Source organism: Lissotriton vulgaris, chromosome 2_1 (assembly GCF_964263255.1).
Source record: "Lissotriton vulgaris chromosome 2_1, aLisVul1.2, whole genome shotgun sequence".
In the NCBI taxonomy this organism is placed as follows: domain Eukaryota; kingdom Metazoa; phylum Chordata; class Amphibia; order Caudata; family Salamandridae; genus Lissotriton; species Lissotriton vulgaris.
The window spans coordinates 307832413-307858235 of NC_141687.1; the positions used below are offsets into that span (position 1 = coordinate 307832413).

The 25823-nt window shown below is 46.5% G+C and overlaps 1 protein-coding gene across 2 annotated transcripts in view; it reads left to right on the forward strand.

Moving 5' to 3' along the window:
* SLC47A1 (solute carrier family 47 member 1) overlaps window positions 1–25823 on the forward strand; it is a 721842-nt gene that overhangs the window by 564231 nt on the left and 131788 nt on the right. For both annotated transcript variants that reach the window (XM_086955002.1, XM_086955001.1), the window contains exons 11-13: window positions 11674–11782; window positions 18338–18413; window positions 19628–19697. In XM_086955002.1, coding sequence (XP_086811128.1) covers window positions 11674–11782; window positions 18338–18413; window positions 19628–19697 — 255 coding nt within the window. The remainder of the gene's footprint in view (window positions 1–11673; window positions 11783–18337; window positions 18414–19627; window positions 19698–25823) is intronic.

Below are 25823 nucleotides of genomic sequence, written 5' to 3' on the forward strand. Positions count from 1 at the left end.
CCCTTGATAATATGCCCCACAGTCTCCTACTAATATAATAAGTGCAAATCCATAACTGACTAAATATGTTGTGGTTTTTGCGTCCAGTACCACACGAGCACTTGTGCGGGGGCCAAAAGAGCACATTAATGAGCTAGTGTTCGGAAAGCATTGCAATGGTCACGAGCGGAAAAATAAGTCAGATTAAAAGAAAAAAAAGTAAATGTTTCATCTGATCTATTAGTGTAAATTAAAAAAAAAATAGAAAAGCAAATTTTTATTAAAAGAGCTGCAGATGCCGGCATTGAACCCAGGGCCCCATACATGCAATGCATGGCTCTACCACTGAACTACATCCCCAGATGATAACTATGCTCTACCAAATCCTTGAAGACAGAGGGCATGCATGCTCGTCAGTGTTTGACGTAGTATGTATCGAAAGCAAATTCTAACGTAAAATAGTTTTTGACTGTATTTTTGTGCACTGCCTCTCAATTTCCATATTTTTGGGGTTTCTATATTTTTATAGATTTGGGAATTAAAAAAAAATATATCAACTGAGTTTTCTAACATTATTGTGCAGGTGATTGAGAAATTGTGAAACCAGACATGGTAGGGTCTTTCTATCCCGCCAGCGATCGTTATTCAATTTTACTGATTTCTTTAGCCATTATCAGCTCCAGTTCAGCTGTATGGATATCAGTTTCGGTCTATACATCTATAAATATTATTATTATCATCAATAATAGATTTAGTAATAATAATACATGGCTATGGGCTATGTAGACAGTCACCCAGAAATATACATAAATCATAATCCATTTTACGTAGCTAAAGAAGTGGAGATGCCACATACATGCACAGCATGCGCTCTACCACTGAGCTACATACCCTCAGACACAGAGGGGCATATTTACGAGTTCTGCCGCATCTCTGCATATCAGCAGAGATACGCCAGAACAAATGCGTCACATTTACAATGCGGTGCCGTGGCGCAAGGGTAGGCAGATGCGTGGCGCATCTCATGACGTAAGGGTGGCGCATCGCTGGAGTCGCGTCGCAAGCACGACGCAACTCCAGCAATGCTCAGGGCCGCCCAATACTTAACATGCTGCGTCAGTCCTTACGCCTGCTTGAAGCAGGCGTAAGGAATTGACGTAGCAGCGTTGCGGAAGTGCCTGCGTGAAATCTTGTAGATTTCACGCAGGCCCTTTTGCGAGGTGCACAGGCGCCGGAACGCCCACCCTGCGTGGGAACGCCCCCATTGTGGCGCTGGGCTTTATAATGTGACATCTCCCAAGAAGCATCACGTTGTAAATGCCTCGCAGGGATGCGCCACGTTTACGCCACTGTTGCATCACGCAAGGCGGCGTAAACGTGGCGCAAGGGGCTTGTAAATCTGCCCCATATTGTTTGTACCGGAAGAAGATCATCTGTCCCACCCACATCTTCCGCTATGAGTGTGGTGTGAAAGATTGTAAGTGATCGTCATTGTGCCCTCTCAGAGGCCCCTCACTGCCAACAGCATTTCCACTGCACTTTATCTCTTTTTTTATTGTAACACAAGCAAGTATTTAGCAAAGAGCATGCAGTGTGTTGGGCCATGTAGGGAACCTTAACAAAATATTTTAAATGTGAAGGCACTGTTTATCTCTTACCAATTTCGACACCTCAACAGGGGTTGTAAGCGCTATATACATGCAATTACAAATGCAATATAAACACACGCATAGAGTAACACCACACAGCACGACGAGAATTATTCCATAAATAACCCTAAGGGGTAGGAAAACAAACAAGAGGGTTATGCCCAGGGTGATTTAAATATGCCCAGAAAATATTTGTGGATAAGGCAGCAGTGATGAAAAACGGAGAGGCATGAGAGCTGAAGTAAAACATCCACGTTTGTGGAGGTCAAGGTTGAACATCAGATAAAAGTGACATTACCCAGAAAGGAAAGGGAAAGAGATGGATGTTCATGACCAATTCAAGTGATGGAGAAATTGTTCGATGAGGTTAAAACCGCAGATGGCAAACTGTGGAGTTTGCAGAGGAAAAGGGCTGGTCAGGAGATCAGGAGATGTTGATGACTGAGTGGGAGGGCAGAAGAGTAGGTAGACAGGAGTTTGAGAAGGAAAGACTCTCCAGAGGGAAGAGGAGCAAGATACCACCAAAAATATCATGATTTTGTGATGCAGTGATATATTCTCATTTTGTTCCAATATTGGTAGGTTTCTGCGAGGTTTTGTTGCATGAACTGATATAACACTTAAATATTTGTTTGTATTTAATGTGTTTTATAGTGAGGGAGGTGTCTTTTATAATCCATCCATCTTAATGTACAGCTGTTCCTTATTTGTATAGGATGCTGGGTTGCAGGTTTGATTAGGGGTTCACAAGTGGGCAGCCTCAGCTTGCTACAGTTGTGGAAAGGGGCGACCACTCGGTCCCCCCGAACGTATGGTAGGGGGCCCGGATCCCCCCGGGAAACCATTTTGGGCGGGGGGCGTGTCTCGGCTGGTATGCCCGAAGCGGCGTAGCCGGGGCGCGCCTTTTTCCCGCCCAAGAGGTGTTGTCCTAGACACCTACACCGTTGGCCACGCCCTGTAGGCGGACCAGAGGAGGGTACACGCCCTCCCGAAGAGGAATAAAAGGAGCAACAATCCAAAGAAGCATCCTCTTGTTCCTGTGCTTGGAAGCTGCACCCTCTCGTTGCACGTGAGCCCTCGACGGAACAAGGAGCAATTTCTGAGAACTTGTAATTTTTGTGTTTCTCTTTCAGCGACTCCGTACCTTCGGATCCAGGACCTCGTGGAGCATCAAAGATCGAATATCCGACAACGATGCCTGGCAAGAAGGCCGGAAAGAAGGCTGGGACTGACCAGATGCTTCGCATGTTGATGAAGGATATGGCGAGCATGAAAAAACAGATGGCGGCAATGAACAATGCGGGCAGACCGAAGAAAGTCATCGGACCAGCATTGCCGGGAGTAGTCCCCGCTGGGAGAGGTAAAAGGGCCAGGAATAGGGCGGCAGGCCCCAGTTCCCGAGGCACCCCCGGCAAGCCCGGTTAGTCCAGTGGAGGCCCCGGTTCCGATCCCCGACGCGGGCCAACCGATTCCGGTTGTAGTTACGCCCACTAACGAGGAGGATATGCCTCCGGAGTTGGCCGCCCAGTTAGCCGCAAGGCTCGGCAAAAATAATGAGGGTGCTACGGCACCAGGAGACACGGCCGAAGAGGCCAGGTTACTAATGAAGCAGTTGCGGCAATCGAGAGATGCCGCGAAGGCGAATCTCCCTCTTGTCTCCCCACAGGTTCCCTCAGAAAGACCGGCGTCTGGCGTTGGAAAAACAGAGGGACCAGCTATGGATTCGGGTAAGCAGCCATTGCCAATGGCGAGGGGGGGAACGTTACCCTCAAGAAGGGAAAAGGTGGTCCAACATATTCCGCTGGCCACAAAAGAATTGATTTGGGCTGATAAGTATGTGAATATGTTTTCTCTTTTGACTGACCATCATGATGTGGAGTATGTTAAAAGTCAGAAGGATTTGTGGCACCCTAATGTGTGGCGTGCAAAAATGGCGGGATTCAGGGTGGATGAGACGATCTCAAATTGGGCCAGGGCATTTGCGATGTTTACTGCGATCATGGGGGAATGTAAGCCCGAGGTTTAGACCGAATTGGCCTGCTATCAGACACGTATAATGGATTTCTATGAAACGTATGAGGGCAATGAATGGTTGGGTTATGATACTCAGTTTCGTAAGGCCAAGGAGCACGATTCATCTCTGACGTGGGATTGTCTCGACTCCATCTCTTGGCAGAAGCAGCTCCTGCCGGGCGCGACGAAGTCGTCTTCGCTTGGCGGGAATGGGTCGGCGCCCTCCCGCCATCAATCGGCGGCGCCCTTTCGAGCAGGCGCCGCTGGTGACCACCAACCAAGGAGTGGTGGGAACGGGTGTAAAAAAGGGGTTTGTTGGAACTTTAACAGAGGCAAGTGCACGAGGCCACAAGGGACATGTAAGTTCAGGCATGAGTGTGCAGGGTGCGGACACTCTTCACACCCTGAGAGTTCGTGCAGAGCCAAGAATGGTGATACAGGGGGTAGAGGAGGGGCCAAACAGGTCTAATGTCGACCATGGGGTACCGCTTCCTACCCCCGTAGATATCATGGCAATGATCCCCTGGCTAAATGAATACCCAGATCCTGTCTCCGCTGGGGTGTTGCGAGACGGCTTCTCGTATGGTTTCCACATCCCGGCGAGGGATTTTCGGGGGGAATCACTGTGTAAAAACCAACTGTCGGTTCAGCAGCATACGGCGGTGGTGGAGAGTAAGATTGCAAAAGAGGTTGCCCGTGGCCGGGTTGCTGGCCCATATAGGCACCCGCCAGTCACTAATTTCGTTTGTTCACCGTTGGGAGTAGTCCCCAAGAAGGACCCAGGTGAGTTTAGGTTAATTCATAACTTGTCGGCTCCTAGGGGTCTTTCGGTGAACGATGCGATTGATCCAGGAATCTGTTCGGTGCGGTACACATCCTTCGATGAGGCCGTCGCCATGTTGAATCGCCTGGGGCCCGGAGCGCTGATGGCTAAATCGGATATTGAGTCAGCGTTCCGGTTGCTCCCGGTACACCCACAGGATCAGCGTTTGTTAGGTTTTGTGTTTCAGGGACGCTATTACATGGATAGATGTATGCCAATGGGTTGCTCCATCTCTTGTGCTTATTTTGAGAAATTCAGTTGTTTTCTGCAATGGGCGTTCACCAGAGCCACGGGCTATACCCAGGTTATGCACTACCTAGATGATTTTTTGTTCTTGGGGCCAGCCGGTGACACGGAATGTGCACAGGCCTTACTGGAATTTTGCACTCTCATGAAGCAGTTTGGTGTGCCATTGGCACCAGGGAAGACGGTGGGGCCATCGACTTCACTCGAGTTTCTTGGAATTGAGCTTGATTCTGTGAAGGGATGCTTCCGTTTGCCCAGGGAAAAAGTGGTGAAATTCAGGGCCTCTCTAGAACTGTGCATTAGCAAAGGAAAAGTAACTCTCCATCAGTTACAGCAAGCAGTGGGACAGCTTAACTTTGCCCTTAGAGTGATACCAATGGCCCGCCCCTTTTCCCGCTCTATTGCACAAGCCATGGTCGGTCTCAAGGAAGGGCACCACCGCACAAGACTGTATGCAGAGGTTCGCCAGGATATGCGCATATGGTTGGCATTTCTGGCAGATTTCAACGGTCGAGTCGTGTGGAGCAAGTCACCAGCATCCTCGGAGGAGCTGGGTTTGTGGACCGACTCGGCAGGGAGCGTGGGATTTGGCGCCATCTTCGGTAATCGATGGTCGGCACAAACATGGCCGACGTGGTGGCACACCAGTGGGCTCACAGGTAACATTGGGTTTCTTGAGTTGTTCCCCATTTTTGTGGCTCTGAAGGCATGGCCAGATGAGTTTCGTGATCGCACAGTGGTGTTTTGGTCCGAAAACATGACCGTAGTCGAATGTATAAATAATCAGGCAGCACGCTGCAAGTGGATATTGAGATTACTGAAGGAAATTGTACTACTTTGTATGAGACTGAACGTTCAGTTTAGGGCGAGGCACGTGCCGGGTGTACTGAACCAGGCGGCTGATGCGTTCTCTCGTTCCCACATGCAGGCTTTCAGGGGTTATCTACCTTCCGCGGACCTAGTGGCGGCACCATTTCCCGAAGCTCTCTGGTTACTCGATGCCCCGGATTACAGTACCTCGTGGGAGCAAGCCTAGCCCCCAGGACAAGGAAGGCATACGAAGGAGCGTTTCGTTCCTATTGTGCATTTTTGGGTCCAGCAGGAGGGGATAATTGGGGGCAGGAGGAGTATGTCCTGAAGTTTTTAGTAGCACTCCACAAGGCAGGCCGATCAGCGGCAACGGCCAATAGGCACCGGGCCGCCATTGCATTCATGGCACAGGCGCATGGCATCAAGGACCCCACATCGTCCTTTCTGGTAAAGAAGGCACTGTGAGGGTGGCAACGCCTCGAGGGTCATAGAGTAGACGAGAGGCGCCCGATTGGGCTAGAAAGGTTGTCCCTGCTGATGTCGGTACTCCCGGCGACATGTTCCTCCCAGTCCGAGGCAGTGCTGTTCCGGGCCGCTTTCGCATTAGCATTCCATGGGGATATGCGGGTGAGCGAGCTGGTGGCAAAAAATAAGCAGGATACGGGAGGAGGTCTGTGTCGGGAACACATTCTGATCAAGGGTGATTCAATGGTAGTCACAATAGCCAGGTCCAAGACCGATCAGGGTGCTATGGGGGACAGTATTGTTGTCCAGCGCATGCGAGGGTCCCCCATGTGCCCGGTGAAATGCGTTGAGGAATATTTAGCGCAAAGGGCGGTAGCATGGGGGGGAAGCTTGCTGAGACACACCGACGCCACCCCACTGACTAGGTTTCAGTTTCAGCGGGTGCTAACAATGGCAATCGCGGCAGCGGGCTTGGACCCGGGCGATTTTGAGACCCATTCCTTTCGGATAGGGGCTGCTACAGAGGCTACAGCCAGGGGTCTGAGTGTGGAAAAGGTGAAACAATTGGGACGATGGTCCTCGAACTGTTATAAAAGGTATGTGCGGTTGCACATGTTGTGAAGCCAATGTCATGCACTCACGCTTCTTGTCTTCTGTTTGGTTTACAGTTTCGCGAGCATGCTATGCGGGGCGGACTGTGCAGTCGACCCGACACCTGGGGACCAGCGGTCAAAGATCAGCGGCTGAGGAAAGAGTGGTGTGGGTCGTTTGCCACTCATACGTGAGGCGTGCCGGGGACGTATTCAAAGCAGGTGACATGATTCACGCGGCTGGGGAATACGGGTGCAGGGTGACCTTCCACGGAAGGGGCGGGCTCTGTATTGACCAACTTCAATGTTTTGTTGAGGGACTGTTAGAGCGGACAAGGTCACCGCCGTCTGTAATCATAGTACACCTGGGAGGCAATGATTTGGTGACACTCGGTCGGCGAGTACTACTCGAGCGAGTTCTATCTACTGTTAGCTGGTTGGCGAGAAGGATTCCGGGGTGCACGATAGCATGGTCACACATGATTCCCAGGAAGGTGTGGGGGGGGCCCTCTCTGTATCAGCTTTGAATCATTCAGTAAAGAAAGTCAATAACAAGCTTAGTAGGTTGTTTCGCTCGGGACAGTTGCATTGTATTCCGCATGGATGTATTCGGGGGGATCACATGTATCTCGAAGATGGGGTCCATTTGTCCCGGGGAGGGAATGTCTTACTCATAGGAGACTTCATAGCATGGTTAAGGGGTTTGTAAAAGCATGACCTTAGTAGGAGTGTGGGGGGGCCGGATACCCAGTCAACTATCCGGCCTGTGGCGGTAAGGTCATGATCGGTGAGCAGTAATTTCAAGATCCCTAGAGGGGGGGCGCCACCCATTATGGATGGGAGCGCCCGGGGGGAGGCGGCCATTGGCCCCTCACACGGGGAGGCGGCACCCACTAAGTATGGGGTCGTCTAAAGGGAAGGCGGTCATAGGCCCCTCCCAGGGGAGGAGGCGGCTAGATGCCCCTCCTACGAATTTCCCGGGGCCAGGACATCCGCGACGGCGGATGTGATAAGCAGTGTGGGGTGGGAGGGGGGTCCACGCTACCTTCTAGACACCTCACACGAGTCCTCGGACGACCATTAAGATGGCGTCGAGTTAAATAAGGGGCCCCCGCTAAGACAAGGGAAATTGGAAGTTGGCACAGAGGTACAGTCCTCTGTGCGCCCGCCCCTCACAAGTGAGGGGGGAGTTCTGGTATTAGGGATCTGACACCGGTTACGACCTTGCCGTTGGCCCGTAATGTTAGGATGTACAATTTTTATTTAGAAAGTATGCATTTGCAGGATGTTTAGACTCGGCTAGGAGAACCTTTGTATTAGAGATTTGTTAAGGTTAGCCAATAAACGTGTCTGCATCGTAATGTCATAAATGAAAAATTGTACATGATATGAAACTGTTATTTTAATGTTTTAATTTTGTTTCATATTTTAATAAATACGGCCGGGAGGGTAACTCCCTCCCGCCTTCCAAAAGTTCAGAACTGTGTCCGTCTTCCCATCCTTGGGGATTGTGTTGGGAGGGGGTGACAGGCATCCCGGCCATATGGCTGGTCGCTCGTGGAGTACATGTGTCCTCTGCTCAAATTTGCTTTTGTTAGCAGTCTCTCGAATCAGCAGGAGTTGTACACTCATTTCATAAACACTGTACTCTATCAGCGACTTCCACCACTACCTGATCAGATATGCACCCCCTTTCTCATGACTTATGAACACTGCTCCCCATCTCCCCATAATCAGCCTTAGCATCTCTTACTGACTAGTTAGTGCACAGCACTTCAGTCATCGTAAGTGGCGTCTAGCAGTTCATTTCTCGCTGGCCCATAGAAGATCGGACACCCACCTACAAGGGGACCCCTCAAAGGAGGTAAGCGCCAAAGCGGGTGGGGTCAGGAACTGGGTCCGAGGAGACTGAAGCGCTCCCCAGGCAAGCCGACAGTCTCTTAGCACGCCCTCATCATAAACAGACCTGTCTGACAGCCTTTAAGTAACAAGCCTTTGATTAACCTTCATAGGAAAGCGAGCTCATTGATCTGCGGCAGACGCAGGATCATTTCATTTAGAGTTATTCACTGCTCTCTTGTGCAACATCGGACCAATCCCAGAGTCGGGCCCGCTCTGTTGCGTTAATCAGCTAAGTTGTCAGCGAGAGGCCAAGTAATGAATGAGCAATTAGTCTGTGCTGTGCTCCTTCTTGAGCGGAGTTGATGCGTGCTAGCAGGCTGCCAGAAACACGATAGCTGCAGTGAAGGACTTACCTTTTAGAGTTCTTTGTGGTATTGAGTATCATTAACTTGGGTCAGAGGCACAGCAGCTATTATTTATAGCGCTTAGTAACTGTAATAAAGTTGTATATAATAAGAAATTATCATTAATACAACTCCTGTCAATATTACTGTTCCGTGAACTCAAGCCACTGCTGCAGAGTAAAGATTCGCGCACAGGACCAAAAAGTTCCTTTTATCTTGGGTATACTAGTGATAATCTACTGTAGATGTGGCGTTAATTTATGCATAAACGAATCAGTGCAGAGGTCTAAAGCTTTTTTGCAAGCCCGCCCTGGGCGCTGCCAAGTACCAATGCAGCAAGTCTTGATTTCACCGCATATCCTTCTTCCACCACACAATGCTTCTTTTTCCTTTGCCTCATTCTTGATACGTTTCTGCTTCCTTCCCTCCCTGCTCTCTGCCCGACCCCTCTCGGGCACCAGTGGCACTTTGGGGCCACGGCGCATATTTTCCACATCCTCATTGTTTGACCCTCAGCAAAGAGAGAGTATTTGCAATGCAATACGTCTCACATTTATGCGAGTTTGAGCTATTGACATTGCAAATGACAATGCCTTTTATTTATGTTTTAAAAACAAAAACAAAAAAAGCATTGTCATTTGCAATGTCATTAAGCAGAAATTGTCTGGTGATGACCTTATGGAAAGGGGCGACCACTAGGTCCCCCCGAACGTATGGTTGGGGGCCCGGATCCTCCCGGGAAACCATTTTCGGCGGGGGGGCGTGTCTCGGCTGGTATGCCCGAAGCGGCGTAGCCGGGGCGTGCCTTTTCCCGCCCAAGAGGGGTTGTCCTAGACACCTACACCAATGGCCACGCCCAGTAGGCGTACCAGCGGAGGGTTCACGCCCTCCCGAAGAGGAATAAAGAGAGCGGGAATCCTAAGAAGCATCCTCTTGTTCCTGTGCTTGGAAGCTGCACCCACTCGATGCACGTGAGCCCTCGACGGAACAAGGAGCAATTTTGACCCACCCACCAGCCCCATATGGCAATGTTAGTTCTGCAATAAAGTCTTTTCTCTGATTAACATCTTCTTCCCTCTGTGTTGCGGTATACGAAAGTATAGTTTAATGTGAGGGTGTCTAACTGAAGGTAGTCTTTTGTCTTGTAGTTGAGGTAAATATTGCAAATAGACAGGGTAATGTTTTTTTTTTTTTTTCCCTTAGTAGGTAATCAAAATGTCGTATTTATTTTTTGGTCGGGCGGTAAGGTCATGATCGGTGAGCAGTAATTTCAAGGTCCCTAGAGGGGGGCGCCACCCACTATGGATGGGAGCGCCCGGGGGGAGGCGGCCATTGGCCCCTCCCACGGGGAGGCGGCACCCACTAAGTATGGATCCCTAGGGGAAGACGGCCATCGACCCCTTCCAGGGGGGGAGGCGGATATATGCCCCTCCTACGAATTTCCCGGGGCCCGGATATCCGCGACGGCGGATGTGATAGACAGTGTGGGGGGGGGGGGGGGGGGGGGGGGGGGGGGAGTCCACGCTGCCGTCCTACAGACACCTCACACGGGTCCTCGGACGACCTCTAAGATGGCGTCGAGTTTAATGGGGGGCCCCCAACAAGAAAAGGGAAATTGGAGTTGGCACAGAGGGTACAGTCCTCTGCGCGGCCGCCACTCACACCGTGAGGGCGAGAGTTTTGGTAGTAGGGATCTGACACCGGTTGCGACCTTGCCGTTGGCCCGTAATGCTAGGATGTACAATTTTAATTTAGAAAGTATGCATTTGCAGGATGTTAGACTCGGCTAGGAAAACCTTTGTATTAGAGATTTGTTAAGGTTAGCCAATGTGACATGTCTTCATCGAAATGTAATAAATGAAAATTGTACATGATATGAAACTTTTTATTTAATGTTTTAATTTTGTTTCATATTTTAATAAATACGGCCGGGAGGGTAACTCCCTCCCGCCTTCCAAAAGTTCAAATACTGCGTCCGTCTTCCCATCCTTGGGGATTGTGTTGGGAGGGGGTGACAGGCATCCCGGCCATACGTAAACGTGCACTGGCGGCGCCTATGTGCAGCGTTGTGGCGCCTCTTTCGGAGGTATTGCAGGGACATTTCCAGATCCAGTCTGGTGCCTGAGCAGAATCTGCAGTTAGGCAGAGTATCCACCATAAAGTGTGTTACTAAAGGCAAGTAACATATTCTCCCTAACCACTATGAGAGAATAAATGCGAGTTTTCTTTTTCGGGCTCAGGTCGAAAGAAGTAAGCAACTTGAACTTACTTTTGTCCCATTAGGACAAAGGAGAGTAAGAATTTTGAAAGTTCTATTTTTATTTTGGTGACAAACTAAGACGTCAATTATGTCCATTTCAGAAAATAAACACTCAGAGTTTACTCTTCGCATTCCAGCCTCAAGCACACTCTAAAGTAACTATCCGAGTACACAAACGTATATTCAATAATACAATTTATATCGTGGTGATCGTTTGTATTTCTCAGCCTGCTGGGTATTTCTTCATTTTTACCCTTAGACCCAGCATGTGTTTCGTCGTATTGGGGTGTGCTCCACAACTTCTTCAGGGCTAAAAAACAACAGAGAACAATACCGGTTGTAATACACATGACATTACTTCGTGCACTAATGCATTTGATGCAGGGATTTGTGTTTAATTCCATGGTAACTGGCTTGTCTTTCAGCAGGTCCACCTAGCCTTTCATCCTTCCAAAGTCGATAGATGGGTAACATTGAATTGGATAACACTCAACATTTGTTATTGGCGCCCTGAGGGAATGCGTGTTTTACAACTGCACAGTATATAATGTTGTTTTGATGTGTACTAATGCCTGTTCCCCAATATTTTTAGGTCCCACTGGGAATCAGCATAGCTGTCAGCGTCCGCGTGGGCAATGCTTTAGGAGCAGGAAATGTGGAACAAGCAAAGAAATCTGCTGTCACTGCTTTAATAATCACAGGTACTGTGGTTTATGATGCCGGATATATGAGGTGCTGATCGGAGGGCCCAAGGGTGTGACACATTGCCAGGTCGGGGACCTGTAATGAATTTTAGAGGACTTTAGACAGATAGCTTAAAATGGCCTTTGGGGTGCGTTTGGAGTAAAGTCAAATGCCTAGAGACATACTGGACTATCCTACACCGACTTGCCTTTCAGAAGTGACACATCTCTAGATTTCCCTCTAATCTGCCCACTAGAGTGTGTCGCCTTGCAGTCTTATCATCAAACCTTGGTCCTGTGCCCCCACCGTACGCTTTTTTAGATGGATGTGCAGATTTATATCCAAGTGACACCGAGGGGCATGCAGTGTATTTTCCAAAGATCTTCCTGCATCCAGCAGCTGTAGCAATAATGGAAGGATGGGAACATGGCAGCAATGCTTCGCAAATAGAAAACTATGGGGCTGATTTAGAGTTTGACAGATGTGGGACATCTGTCAACATTTGGGGGATGCCCTTCTGCCTTTTTTACAGAATATACCTGGCTATACACTCTGAGTAGGATGGACGGGACTCTCACCAATTTTTAGCAGATGTCCCACATTTGCCAAACTCTGAATAACACCCGATGTTAAGCTCTTTATATTGATTACATTTTAAGTGGAACATTTGTGTAGGTATCCTTTTTGCTCAATATAAGGTATGAGCATATTCCGTGAAGATTTCCATATAAATGGTGCGTTATTTATAGAATACCCTGCACTGACATTCAGCAAATATTTCTTCAGATATAGGAAAGGGGGCGATGGGAGCCACGGGGCAAGATTTTAGTAAAGATTTGCGCTGGTGGTGTTTTATCGAATATAATCTGCTTTAACTGAAGACCGGAAACCTAATCCCAGTATAAAAGTTATGAGAGTATAGCTGCTTACTTATTTCAGAGCCCATCTGAAATGAGGGGCATAATATCAAGGGGGGCGATAGGAAATTATTGCCGCTTTAGCGGCGATAATTCTATCGCCCTATTAGCAAGCTGTCGCTAACAGCAGTAAGCGACTGTAGGTAACAAGGACCCCCTGATAAGGATAGATATCCTGGGACAGGGTAAACAATATGTGAAAAGTAACAATCCCAGGCATACACTGAGGAAAGTACACAATAGATTCAACAAACAAACTAGTTCAGTTAGAAAAATTATTAATTTTTAATTTGATAAAAAGAGGGGATAAAAAGTAAGTGCATTAATCACAGTTGATAAAAATAATGATACATATGTATTCACAAAACGAATTAAAAAGAGGTCAGATGGCATCCAGTCGACGCGTTTCGACATGTACAATATGCCTTCATCAGGACTTTAACCATCAAAAGTTCTGTAAAACATAATCATAGCATAGTATTACTATTATTAGATTCCTATCGTGACATAATTACAACTGAACTAGCTATCGGTTTGCTACTGCATTCTATTGGTAAAAGTATAATCTTCATTCCAAATTCATGATATTCCGCTTTGATTAAACAACTCAACAGCTAAACAAGCTATGCATAGACATTGGTCTCGGAAACAACAAATGACTGAATTAGAGGGTGTAGCATAGATTTTAAAAACAAGACATGGTGTAAATTATGTTCACAGAAACAGTAAGATACATGGTAATCTATTCATAAGGGACAACAGATTTTATTGTTCCACTAGGGACCAATAGCCACGGGGGTATGTGTATAAGCTTTACTATTTTGTATTCATATCAAGAATGACAATTGTTTTTCACTTATAGTCATTAATACATGTTTGCCACCATATCCGGATAGATGTTATTACAGATGTAAGAAAACATTTTATATATTCAGATTCAAAATACAATTTGCAAGAGATGTATTCACAGAAATCTATGCATAAGTCTGCTTCTAGACTATGAGAAGGACTAATTCAGTCGTACTTGTTAAGACAGTAAAGGTGAAAGAAAGGATGGAGCGAACAAAAAACCAGATAGATAATAAGATATTGTTACAATTGTGAGTAAATGCGATGTGTCTTTTAGATTTACTAGTGGTTGTTATATTATTTGGCCTCAAAAAAGGGGGGGGTTGCTAAGTTTTAGTAAACTCAGTATTAGATTTATCCTATTTATGGGTAGTATCCTAATAACCATTCACAAAGTTACTGTACTCTTACCTAATACTTGCATACGTGGGCAGCGTTTTCTTCTATTTAGGTTATGGTATAAAAACAAAGTGGGGTCCAGCGCGTGATCACAAAACCTACAGGTGAATCATGTGGTTATATTAATACACTTCTACTTGTTATTGTCAGTTTAATAAAGAAAGGGGGAAGACATTCCTATAACGTTCTTACCATTAAAATCAACTTTGTATATTCAGAGTGTGGGTTCCAGTCAAACGGCAGAACAGTGCCATGAGAATTTATAATGTAGTGTTAGGAACCTATCAAAGGAGAAAAAGATGCACAATATGGGATGGTTTGCAGTAATCTATGGTTTAAATTTAAGTGCACGTATTAACCGCTTACCAAAGGGTTAAGTGAATGTTGTTAGTCAGCAGGAACCACCATTTCTTGTAACGAGTAAAATCGGATGACGGGGGCGTTAGTATGGAGCCGTGGATGGCGTGATTGCTCCTAATGGAGAAAATGTATGTCACTATTAGATATTCAAAGTCTGTTATCGTGATGCCCATTCGAAAAACGGCTAAATATTATAACTTAAACTAACAGGAATAAGTGACCATGATGTAACGATATACCTTTGTAAGGATACTTTAGGCGCGGTAATGGTGTGCACGCCTCGCTCGTCCGACGATCACGGTTCGAAAAATGTAGCTTTAGAGCCGGCTTTATGTGGAGTACGGCTAGGATTCAAAGCGCATGAAAATCCTTCTATGCGCACGCAATTCCTGTTGAATAGAGGGGAACGTTTTAGCATAAAGGATGGAAATGGGGATGCTTTAAACTATTCTAAGTAGAAACCGCGTTCGCTTTCGCTTACCGTGAGCGCTAGGGAAACCAGCTGCATCCGGGTGTCTGCCAACGGGTCAGGTTGCAAGGAAGAACGACTCCGATTGGATGTCTACGGCGTTCTTTTATACGGACATATTTCATTGGAAGGACTATCACATGTGCATCTTAAAGGGCAATACTGTTTATTCACATGATATATGTCGAAGGAGTTCTTTTATACGGACATATTTTATTAGAAAGACTATCACCTATGCATCTTAAAGGGCAATACTATTTATTTACGTGATATATATGTGTATATAGCTGATACTAACACCGTGAACGTAATATAATGTAATATTAATAGAAGGCGGGGAATGAGAAACCGCGTTCTAATTTAAAAGTGAATCAATACTAATACCTGATGTTATATTTTTTCTGGACTATATTGTATCAACAAGAGTAATAGAAGCTATTTTATAAGTGTGGGTAACAGATAATTACATTGTACGGTGTGGTTTAATAAATCGAAATGGGGATTCAGTATATGTAGAGGTTAATACGAGATATGTTTGTGTAGGTATACTAACAACTGCTGAAAAAAAGGGGGGGGCGGTGAAACCAATCCCATTACAGGGGTCTTATTAATCGTACGGATCATAGTATTTATAAGATAGCATTCTCCCAGGGCAATTCATTATTGAGGCCCTGGGTGAAGGTCTTGAGGGAAAAGATCCAAAAAACTTCCTGTTTCTTTCTTATCTTTTCTCCTCCCTTACTATTAGGGATGCTGATCTTCTCCAAAATGCGCCATCGCAGATCAGATGGAGCATGTTGGAAGTCCATAAAATGTGCAACTAAGGGTGCAGACAATTTTTTGGTCTTAATTGCTGACCTGTGTTCTGTCAGCCGGATTTTTATGGGTCTGGAAGTTTCGCCCACATATCCCAAATTGCAAGGACATAGGAGCAGATAAATGACATTGCTGGTGTTACATGTCCATAAATCGTTAGCTTTGATGTTGTAACCATTTAGTTGAAATGTTTCTCCTGTTATAATATCATTGCAGTATTGACAGGAACCACATCTTGAGGTGCCTTTCACAGGATTCGCACCTTGTATCGATTTTTGTACGAAGGGGGGCTTTTCAGAGGTACCTACGTGTCTGGATCTTACTATAAAGTCCTTAAGATTCTTATTTCTTCGATGGGCAAACATCGTTTTTTTCAGTTTAGGTTTGGAGGGCTCTATATTAAGTAAATGCCAATTCGCATTTACTATTTGTCTAATCGTGGCATTCATGGTTGAGTGTCGTGTGACACACACCAACTTTGATTCCTGCGCCTCATTTTTGGGTCTCAAGAGTGCATCCCGATCGTAGTATCGGGCTCTCTTGTAAGCTTGTCGGACTAATCGATGGGGATATCCTCTGTCGAGGAATTTTCTCTTCATTTTTTCAGATTGAATATCGTAGTCCTTGATATTTGTACAGTTTCGTCTTACTCTGAGAAACTGTGAGAAGGGTATTCCATCCTTTTGGCTCCTAGGGTGGTAGCTCGAAAAATGGAGCAGGGTATTTCTTGAGGTGGGTTTGGTGTACAGGTCCACTTCTAATTTGTTATTTTCATTTCTGATGTATACATCTAGGAATTCCACTTGGGTGGTGTTGAACTTAGCAGTGAAGTGGAGGTTTTCATCTGCAAGATTTATCCACTCCAAGAATTCTGTAAGAGTCTGTTCCCCACTGGTCCAGATGAAGAAAATATCATCAATATACCTGTGCCAGTGGGAAACAGACTCGTAGAATGGGGCCATCTCATTGTATATATTGTGTGCTTCGAAGAGAGCCATATAGATATTAGCTATGGATGGAGCCATGGCTGCCCCCATGCTCACGCCCTTGATCTGCTGATACATGCGATTTCCAAATTGGAAAACATTCTCCTGTAATGCTATGGACAAGCACTCGTAGACGAATTGCTTGTTGCACGGTATTTGATGTAAGTTTATGAACCACATGGTGGCATCAAGAGCTCCTTTCTGTGGGATATTGCTATATAACGCTTCAACATCAAGCGTTACAAGGAGATCTTTATTTTCATCAAATGCTAAGTTTTCTACCTTTGCTATTATTTCTCCAGTATCTTTGATGTAGGATGGGGATAATGTTATATAGGGTCTCAAAATATTATCTACATATTTGGAAATCGCTTCTGTGGGGGTACCAATAGTAGAAACTATTGGTCGATATGGTGGGTCCTGTTGATTCTTATGCATTTTAGGCAAACCATAAATGCACGCTAGTTTTCCTTGAGAGGTATTTAGGAATTCATATTCTTTTTTGGTTATTATTTTTCTATCTAATGCTCTTTTTGTTGTTTCACGAATTTTTCTCACTACCCTATCGGTTGGATTGTTCATAACTTCCTTATAGAATAGTTGATCGTTCAGCATATTAAGCATGTTAGTTTCGTATGTGTGACAATCAATGAGGACGATGCCACCCCCCTTGTCACTACTTTTTATTATTAGCGATTTATCATTTTTCAGATCAATCAATGAGTCATGTTCCTCTTTCGTAATGTTGTATCTTGATTTGGGGACAAATCTTAGGGCGTGAGCTAGTTTTGCCAGGACGACTTTCTCAAACATCGCCATTTCCGGACCCAATTGGTCCAAAGATGGTGTAAATGTTGAAGGTAAGGCTACAATGTTATTTGTAATGTCTTCCTGTTCCATTTCTACTCTATCTAAGAAGAATTTTTGTAGTCTTATTTTTCTAAAAAATGCATGTACATCCTGGTACATTTCGAATAGATTGACATTAGCATGCGGAACAAAAGTCAAACCTTTTGAGACGCCGATACCTCTTGACGGCCCTTACTACTCTTTCTTATTGGACCTTTTGGAAACTTGATGTATTTAGAAAACATGATTTCTTTGTTTATTTCTTGAAAAATATGTGTTAATCTTCATTTGTGAATAAAAGAATCTGTTTACAGAAGAAATCTGACTTTGGAATTCTTGGGAGAACAATTGGAGAGTCTATGTGACCACATATATAAAGTCATTACATTGTACTATTTACTGTTGAAGTGTGCGGGGTCACCTTGTGCAACTTAATCTGTAAAACAAGTCTCTTGTTTTCTAATTTTGGGATCTAGGGGATTGTGTCCCAGACCTCCAGCACCTACACATATGCATATTATAGGGATTTTGTCACCAGTGCGGCCTAAGTAGCCTTAATCCCCTGTTTTTGTTTGAATTATGCTTGCATTTATGTTAACATATTTAGTTTCCTTTGCTCGTACAAAGACTAATGACAATTCTAAATTCACTTGTGCGTTTAGAGACAACTTGATTCATAGTGATGACAATAGAAAGAAAACACACCTGAGGCCTCGGAAATGATGACGTGAGGGTAGGGGATGGCTCTTAGATCTTCTTAAAGGTATAACTGTAGGCTTAATTCACTTTAGGAGTAGGAGTGAGTGTCATAAAGACACCTACGATCTCTTTGTTGAAATATACCTTCTGTTTTGAATCTTGCTTAGTTTTTAAAGGAACACTGACAGATATTTTCGAGTATCTGATATTTCTTTTTTCTCGTTTTAGAGATATGTGCTGTCACATGCTGTATTCTCTTAGCAAGCTTGAAAGATGTGTTGGGCTTCATTTTTACGACTGATAAGTAAGTATGAATTAGTGCACTGAAATCTATGTTGACAATGCAGTTCTTTGAAGCAATGAAGCTTATGAAATTATGAACTGTCACACATTTTCACCCACTGCCCCCGCAGTCTCAACAAGATGTGATGCCGACCCTCTGTGGTTCACCACCATATATTCTTCACATCATTCTTGAGCCTTCTTTGTTCCGCACAAACCTGTCGGGTGCCATCACCGAGCAGGATTTGTTGCACCTGGATTTGGCTGCTCAGTTTCAGAGCTGGGTTGCCAGGGTCAGAGATTTTGTTACACCTCAGAAAATTGAATACAGATATATCCTGGAGAAGGCTAATAATGGTAGATTGCAATCCTATTTAAAACCTAAATAACACGGGTATTTGTATTTTGTAGGAGTACTTCCTTAAGCTTGGTATTGCAGTAGTGATGTCTCTCCACTGTCATCCAAGCCAGGGGCCTCATTTATGAGGCTGTGCGTCACTTTTACGCCGCCGGTGCGTCACTTTTTGTGACGCACCAGTGGCGTAAAAAATGTACCTTGTTTCGCCATATTTACAAAGTGACGCATCTAGGTAGATGCATCACTTTGTAAACCCCTGCACCACATTATACCTGTGCCAGGTATGATGTATGCAAGGTGGGCGTATTGACGAACGGAATGGTCGTAGAAGTGACGCAGTGAAATCTATGAGATTTCACTGCGTCACTTTTAGGATGCCGTTGCGTCAAAATCTTATGCCTGCATCCCAGCAGGCGTAAGACTGACGCAGGCCCTTTCACATGGGGCTTGCCCCATGTGAAAGGACGCATTGCTGGAGTTGCGTCACTTTTGTGACACACTCCAGCAATGCTTCACTTTTGCGCTTCCAGATACGTCAGAAATACTGACGTATCTGTAACTCCTTGCGACATGATGCGTCATACATTAAATATGACGCATCAGGAATGTTGCAAGGAGTGCGCACTGGAAAGTGACGCATCCCTGCTTTCACGCAGCGATGCGTCATTTCTCATAAATGACGCCCCATGTCTAGTATTAAACATACATGTTCAGTGCAAAGGCCCAATAGAGATCTTTCACTAAGAAACTTCCTTTAACAAGGCTCACTAGCATTCAGGTTCCCTTAGGGCTTGTGAAGATGCTTGTTTCTTGGCTGCTAATGCCATTCATTACTTCCTGAACTGCTGACACCAAATCTTTTTCCTCTTCTCCATTAGAGAAATTGTGGGATTGGCGAGCCGGGTTGTGCCAATGTATGCTGTCTCTCACATCTTTGATGCATTTGTGGTAAGTATATTGCCGGGAATAGCACACAGACACACTTTGTGAATGCAAAGAGTTTATAAAGAGTCCACAGCCAGATAAACCTAAGGCAAATGATTAGACAATTCTCAGGGTTCAAGGCGTACTATGCTCTTAAAATATTTAATAAAAAGCAGACACCCAGTCTCGTGCCACTCTTCCTGAAGGTGAAGCAGCCATTCACTTGTGATTTCAAAATTGGCAAAGTTAGCATTCCTCTCTATTATTAATGAATGTTTCCACGCAGGAAGTTACATAGTATGGGGCTGATTCACAATAAAAGTAGGGAAATATACACATAGATCTCCACCTCCATCTGAACATACTTTTTCCCATTCACCAGCATTTCCAGGAGTACACCGGGAAATAGTATAAGGTTACACCAGATTGCAGAGAAAGCATGAGTGTTTCATCGAAGAGGTAAAGGTAATACACAATAGGGGAGAGTGGACCATCATCTATATAAGTGGCTGTTTTGAGAGCTGCAAACATTTTGAAGATAAGTAGGGAAATTGTGATTGTTGTTTGGAAGTGGCCCATTTATGGGATGCTATTCAGGGCATTGTCTGATGCTGTTAACGTTTCTGTTTATAATTGATTGCTTTACATTTGTCAGAAATTTGTGTTGGTGAGTCGAGTATAGGGTTGATGTATTGTTTGACCATTCTGAAAAGAGATCTGCTTTCTAAGGATTCTAAGGATTCCATGATGGCTGATTTGTAGTAGGTTGATTTGGCTGTGATCAGGTGTCTGTAAGAGGGAGTGCAATGTCTTAAGCTATGATACTTGTCTTACCATTTGTTTGCCTTCCCTTTAGTGTTTTCATATAGAGCGTTTGCTGTCTGTGGTCTTTTTTTCATCATTGCTGTTCAAGGTGGTGTACATGTATTTATAGGAGTGTGTTGACATTAACTGTGGGATGCTAGGATGATGGGATTTTTGCTGGAAACTATCCATGGGCGGTGAGCCTCTCTGGGCTCCAAGTGAAGAAATTGCTTGTGTTACCTCACCCTCAGGCTGCGGGTGCATAGGTGCCAAGTCGTGTCGGGTTCCGGCGTTGAAGTCTATGGAGCCTGGAGGAAAAGATGCTGCAGGCGGTCAGGAGGAAGATGTCCGGTGTGATCCAAGGGTGAATCGGTGAAGAGAAGAACCTGAAAGCAGAGGGGACAATGTTCATAGTCACTAGCCAGTGACTGGAGTGGAACCAGGAGTGGAACCAGATGTCGTCGTTGCGATCAGGAGAAGGTGGACTCTTGTCTCTGCAGCCACGTGGACTAGGTGGTGTCTTTGACGACCAGGATGGAGGCACGAGCTGTCCCACGCAGGCTCTCGCTATCGGCGGTGTCGTCTCCAGATTCGGGTTCAACAGGCCTTGGCAAAGGCAACCCACGCGGTGAGTGGAAACGGCGTCTGGAGTGGACCAGGAGGGTCCGGGGTGCTCCTCTTTTGGAAGGGAGCAAGGGCCAGTCTGGAGCAACCAGACCAGCAGCAATTCGTCGTCTAGGAGGTCACAAGCCGGCCGGCAAGTGACCAGACAACGCGTCGAGCAGCAAACAGGCAAAAGGGCCCCACGCAGATCTCGTGGATGTTGGAGGGCTGGTCTTCAGTGCAGGAGCTGCTCGGGGCTTCTCAGTCCCCAAAGCACTTGGACGAGGATGCCTCTGAAGTCGTGCTGGAGCGAAGTGCTGCTTCTTTCAAGATGGCCGGTCCCACGTGTCTCGTCGCACCCACGGGTCTCAGCTGTGCTGCAGATGTGGGTAGAGGTCGGAGAGGTCTGGGAGTCTGGGTCTCGTCTGGCTCTGAAGTCTGGATCCTTGCAGGAAGACGACAAAGGGAAGCCGCTGTACGCTGATGGTGCCTGGTTGTGCAGGGTGGACACTCCTTGCCCACAAGGGAGATTTTCTTCAGTCTTCTGTGGAGCAGAACGTCGAAGTCCAGAGTTTCTTCTTGTAGAGTTGATCAGGATAATCTAATTTGGAATGGGTCCAGCTCCTACCTTTATTCAGCTAAAGGGGGGCTGCACTACGACTAGGTCCCTCCCCTGGGTGGGACCAGGAAGGGGGGTGGTTACACCCCCTATCCTTTGTCCGGTCTTGCGCCAGCTCTGGGGCTGGAGTGCCCCAGGTACTGGTTTAGACCGGAGTATGCACAGGGACACCTTGTGTGCCCCAGGCATGTCTCATTCCTTTCAGCCCTGTCCTACCTAATACACAAAATCCTGTCTGGGGTGGTGCTGGCACCTCCCAAGGCTGGAAACCCTTTGTCCGAGCCTCCCTCGCTGGAAGGACTCCCAGCAGCAAGAGGTCAGACTTGTGTCTGTGGTGGCAGCATCCATTTTGTGATGCGGAGGCTCGAGTTAACTTTAACCGGGGTTCACAGTTACATACATGTCGTGTCCCTCTAGAAGGGGGGAATGCTACCCCCGTTGCCCGAATTGGTAAGGGGGTAGTATTCCAATTCATATGACACCTTACTCGACATGTTTTGATAATGCTATACCAAAGTTAGCATTTGACCGCGAGGTTCATAATGCATTTAAGAGTATAGGGTATAGCGTTATCATGGAACAGCTATTAGGACTTGTTTCCGCAAGCTGCAAACGGGCTCAGCTCATGCCAGAGCACCATCTCACATAATTCCAAGCACTCTGCCTTCAGGATTGATAAGGCCTGCCATAGGAGTGACTGATAGGAATATATGTGTCCATTTTAGGTTTAAATATAGGGAACTATATCTAAAGCAAAGGGTGATTACACCACCTTGCCCCAGCTGTCGTGCAGCCAGTTGTGTCTGTTTATATGGCCAGCCAGGGGTGGCATAATACATGCTTCAGCCCCTGGTATGCCCTGGGCACACCTATGCCCTGGATACTTAAGGTATGCTGTACAAGGACTGATAAGGTGGCCCAGTACCAATTGGTAAATGCACCTAAGGTACATGGTTGTCAATTTAGAGAGAGAACAGCTAGGCTGTGGGTCTGATTAGCAGGCCCACAGCCAGGGAAAGTCGTAAACCAGTGAAGCAAAAAGCAAAAATCGGGGGTGACCATAGGATTGCAGACCCTACTCTCCTACAAGCATGAATAATTCATCCCAGCACATGATCTCTTTGAGACATAACAATGACAGGGACAGGCACTTCACGCTGGTATGTAGTAGCGTAAGATTCCCTCTCTAGCATATTGTGATGAGCATTACATAAAGGCATATGTTCTGATATGTAAATGCTCCCTGCAATATAATCTAAAATGCATTTCTTCCCTATCATGTGCTATGATGGGCATATCATTGCATCTGATTTACTCCCAACTAGCATTTCCCCCAGGGCATATACATTAAGAGGTCGATTCCGATTCGGGAAAAAAAGCGTCCGTACGATTTGTATCCGGAGCCCTCTCCGTACGAATCGTACCCGTCCGTCCGAGTCGCAAAGTACGATCCGTATTCCGTGAATCCGTCCGAATCGTCGCGATCTCTACGTAATGCAAGGCTGAAACCGTGAACCGTACGACTCGTACACATACCGTACGACTCGTACACATGCTGTACGACCCGACGAGTACGATCCGGTCCGGGGTATGAGGACGCAATTCGTACGGTCCACGTCAGGTAAGGGCGAGTCGTACGGAAAAGCACACAAACACATACCGTACGGTCCGTACACCCCATGATCGCAGGGGTACGCACTGTACCCCTGCGATCATGGGGTGTACGATCCATACCCCCATTGTACGATTGGTGTACAATCAGTGTACGAGCCGTACCCCATGTACGATCGGTGTACGAGCCGTACCCCCCATCGTACATGGGGTACGGCTCGTACACCGATCGTACATGGGGTACGGCTCGTACACCCCATGATCGCAGGGGTACGGTGCATACCCCTGCGATCATGAGGGGTACGCACTGTACCCGGGGGGGTCATTCCGTACCTGTTTCGGCACGAACTCTGCTTTTACGGCTGTTTTCAGCTCCCGTAGAAAAAGGGTCGTACGGTGCATACCCGACACGTATCGTACTTGCTGGGTCGTAAAATTCAGCCACGAACCGTACAGATGTCGCGTACAGCGGGTTCCGAGGGAGAATCGTACGGAGATTAGAGTCGTACGGTGTCTTTTACGACTCGTACGGAGTACGGCTCCTGGTACGAATCGTACTTCGTCATACGTACGGGGACGTTGCAGGGTACGATTCGTACGGGAAAAACGCTCCAAACAGCTATTCGGAGCGGTTTTTCCCGAATCGGAATCGACCCCTAAAGAACATTTCTTCCCTAGAATATTTTCTTCCAGACATTTCCTCTTTTGCACAGACAGCTGTTGCTTCATTAGTATATATTTTCTTGCTCCAGAAAAATCTACAACAATAAATATGGAAGTGTGAATATTTCACCTATGCCTATTGCTTTATACGTCTGTCTGAAAATTCCACAAGGAGATGATGGACGATGGCCGGAGCGCTGAAACTTTCAGACACTCACCCCCAGTAACAGATCTGGGTTGAATCCATCCTCGTTCTTTAGCTCACTTTGCCACCCCAGTTCAGTCACAGCTATATGCAAATCAGTCTTGACCCTGTGCCTCATGGGAACAGGGCCGGACTGGGAACGACAACCGGCCCCGGCTAAGTGCTCGCCCTCCCCACTCGGGGAGGTTGCAGGTGCTGCCGAGCTCTTTGCCTGGGCCGGTTTTTGGCCGATTTTGGTACAGGGCTGATTTATGCTGCAAAAACGGCCCTGTAACGAAAACGGCCCCCAGGGGCCCAAAACCAGCCCCCACCCGTGTGGCGGACCGGGGGATTGCCCAGTGCCCGCTATGGCCTGTCCGGCCCTGCATTGGAGCAGTCCAGCCCTAACTGCCAAGCCATGTCTTCCCTGGACCTGAAACAAGCATCCTGGGACCGGTTTCAGGCTAACGGCCCTCATCAGCCAGGATAACTTGAATCCAGGGACAAAGTGAGCAAGGGTTCCACGTCTGGGCATACCCTGCCAACTTAGGCCAAACAAAGCAAACACAATGAGATGATGGACGGAGCGCTGAAACTTTTCAGACTCTCACCCCCAGTCACAGATCTGGGTTGAATCCATTATAGTTCTTTAGCTCACTTCGCTACCCCAGTTCAGACACAGCTATATGCAAATTTGTCTTGACCCTGTGCCTCATAGTAGCAGTCTAGCCCAAACTGCCAAACCATATCTTCCCTGGACTGGAAACAAGCATCCTGGGACCGGTTACGGGCTAACAGCGCTCATCATCCAGGCTAGCTTGAATCCAGTGGCAAAGTGAGCAAGGGACCAACTGTGAGAAGTTGGCCTGGTATATAATGCTCACTAGTTCTAGTGATCACTCTGTACCATGCCAAGCAACCCTTATGATGATTGGTTGTAATTCAACCTTGTAGACCAGTTATCCTAGTGGTAACGTGGACAAAGCAGTCTTAGGCTAAACTCTGAAAGGCATGTGAAGCCAGCTGTATTACCATACACACCCCCCTTGAATACCAAATGAAAGGACACCACACAGATATATATTGAAAATATATATTGATTTATTAACTAAAAGTATCCCCTGGGCTCTTTATGAGCACAGAAGCACAAGCGTTAAACACAAGACAGTTTAAAATACACAAAAGTTGCACAATATGGATGAGCCCTAGGGGCCACCTAAACCATATACTAAGAAAGTGGTATAAGAGATACCAATCAGAACGGAAACAGGCCTAGGGCCTTGGGAATCACTGGAGCTATTCGAGACTAGCAGTGACTAAGTCGGGAAAGGCCCGCGGGACTCGGGTGCAGTGTTTAAAGTGCACGCACTCACCAATGTAAACTCTAAGGTGCGTAAAAAGTACGAAGTTAGTTAGTTCGGAACCTTCCGAGTGACCTAGAACGCTGAAACTTAAGACACAGGCCCTTGGGATGTGTACCAGTGTAGGAACACCGGCGGAGCTGAGTTACCTCACCCACAGGAAGCGGGTGCACAGGGTCGAAGTAGTGTCGGGTTTCGTCACGCTGGTCGATGGTGCTTGGAGCTGAAGATGCTGCAGGCGGCTCGATGTGAAGAGTTCCGGTGGATCCAAGGGTGGATCTGAAGATGTGAAGACCTGAAAGCAG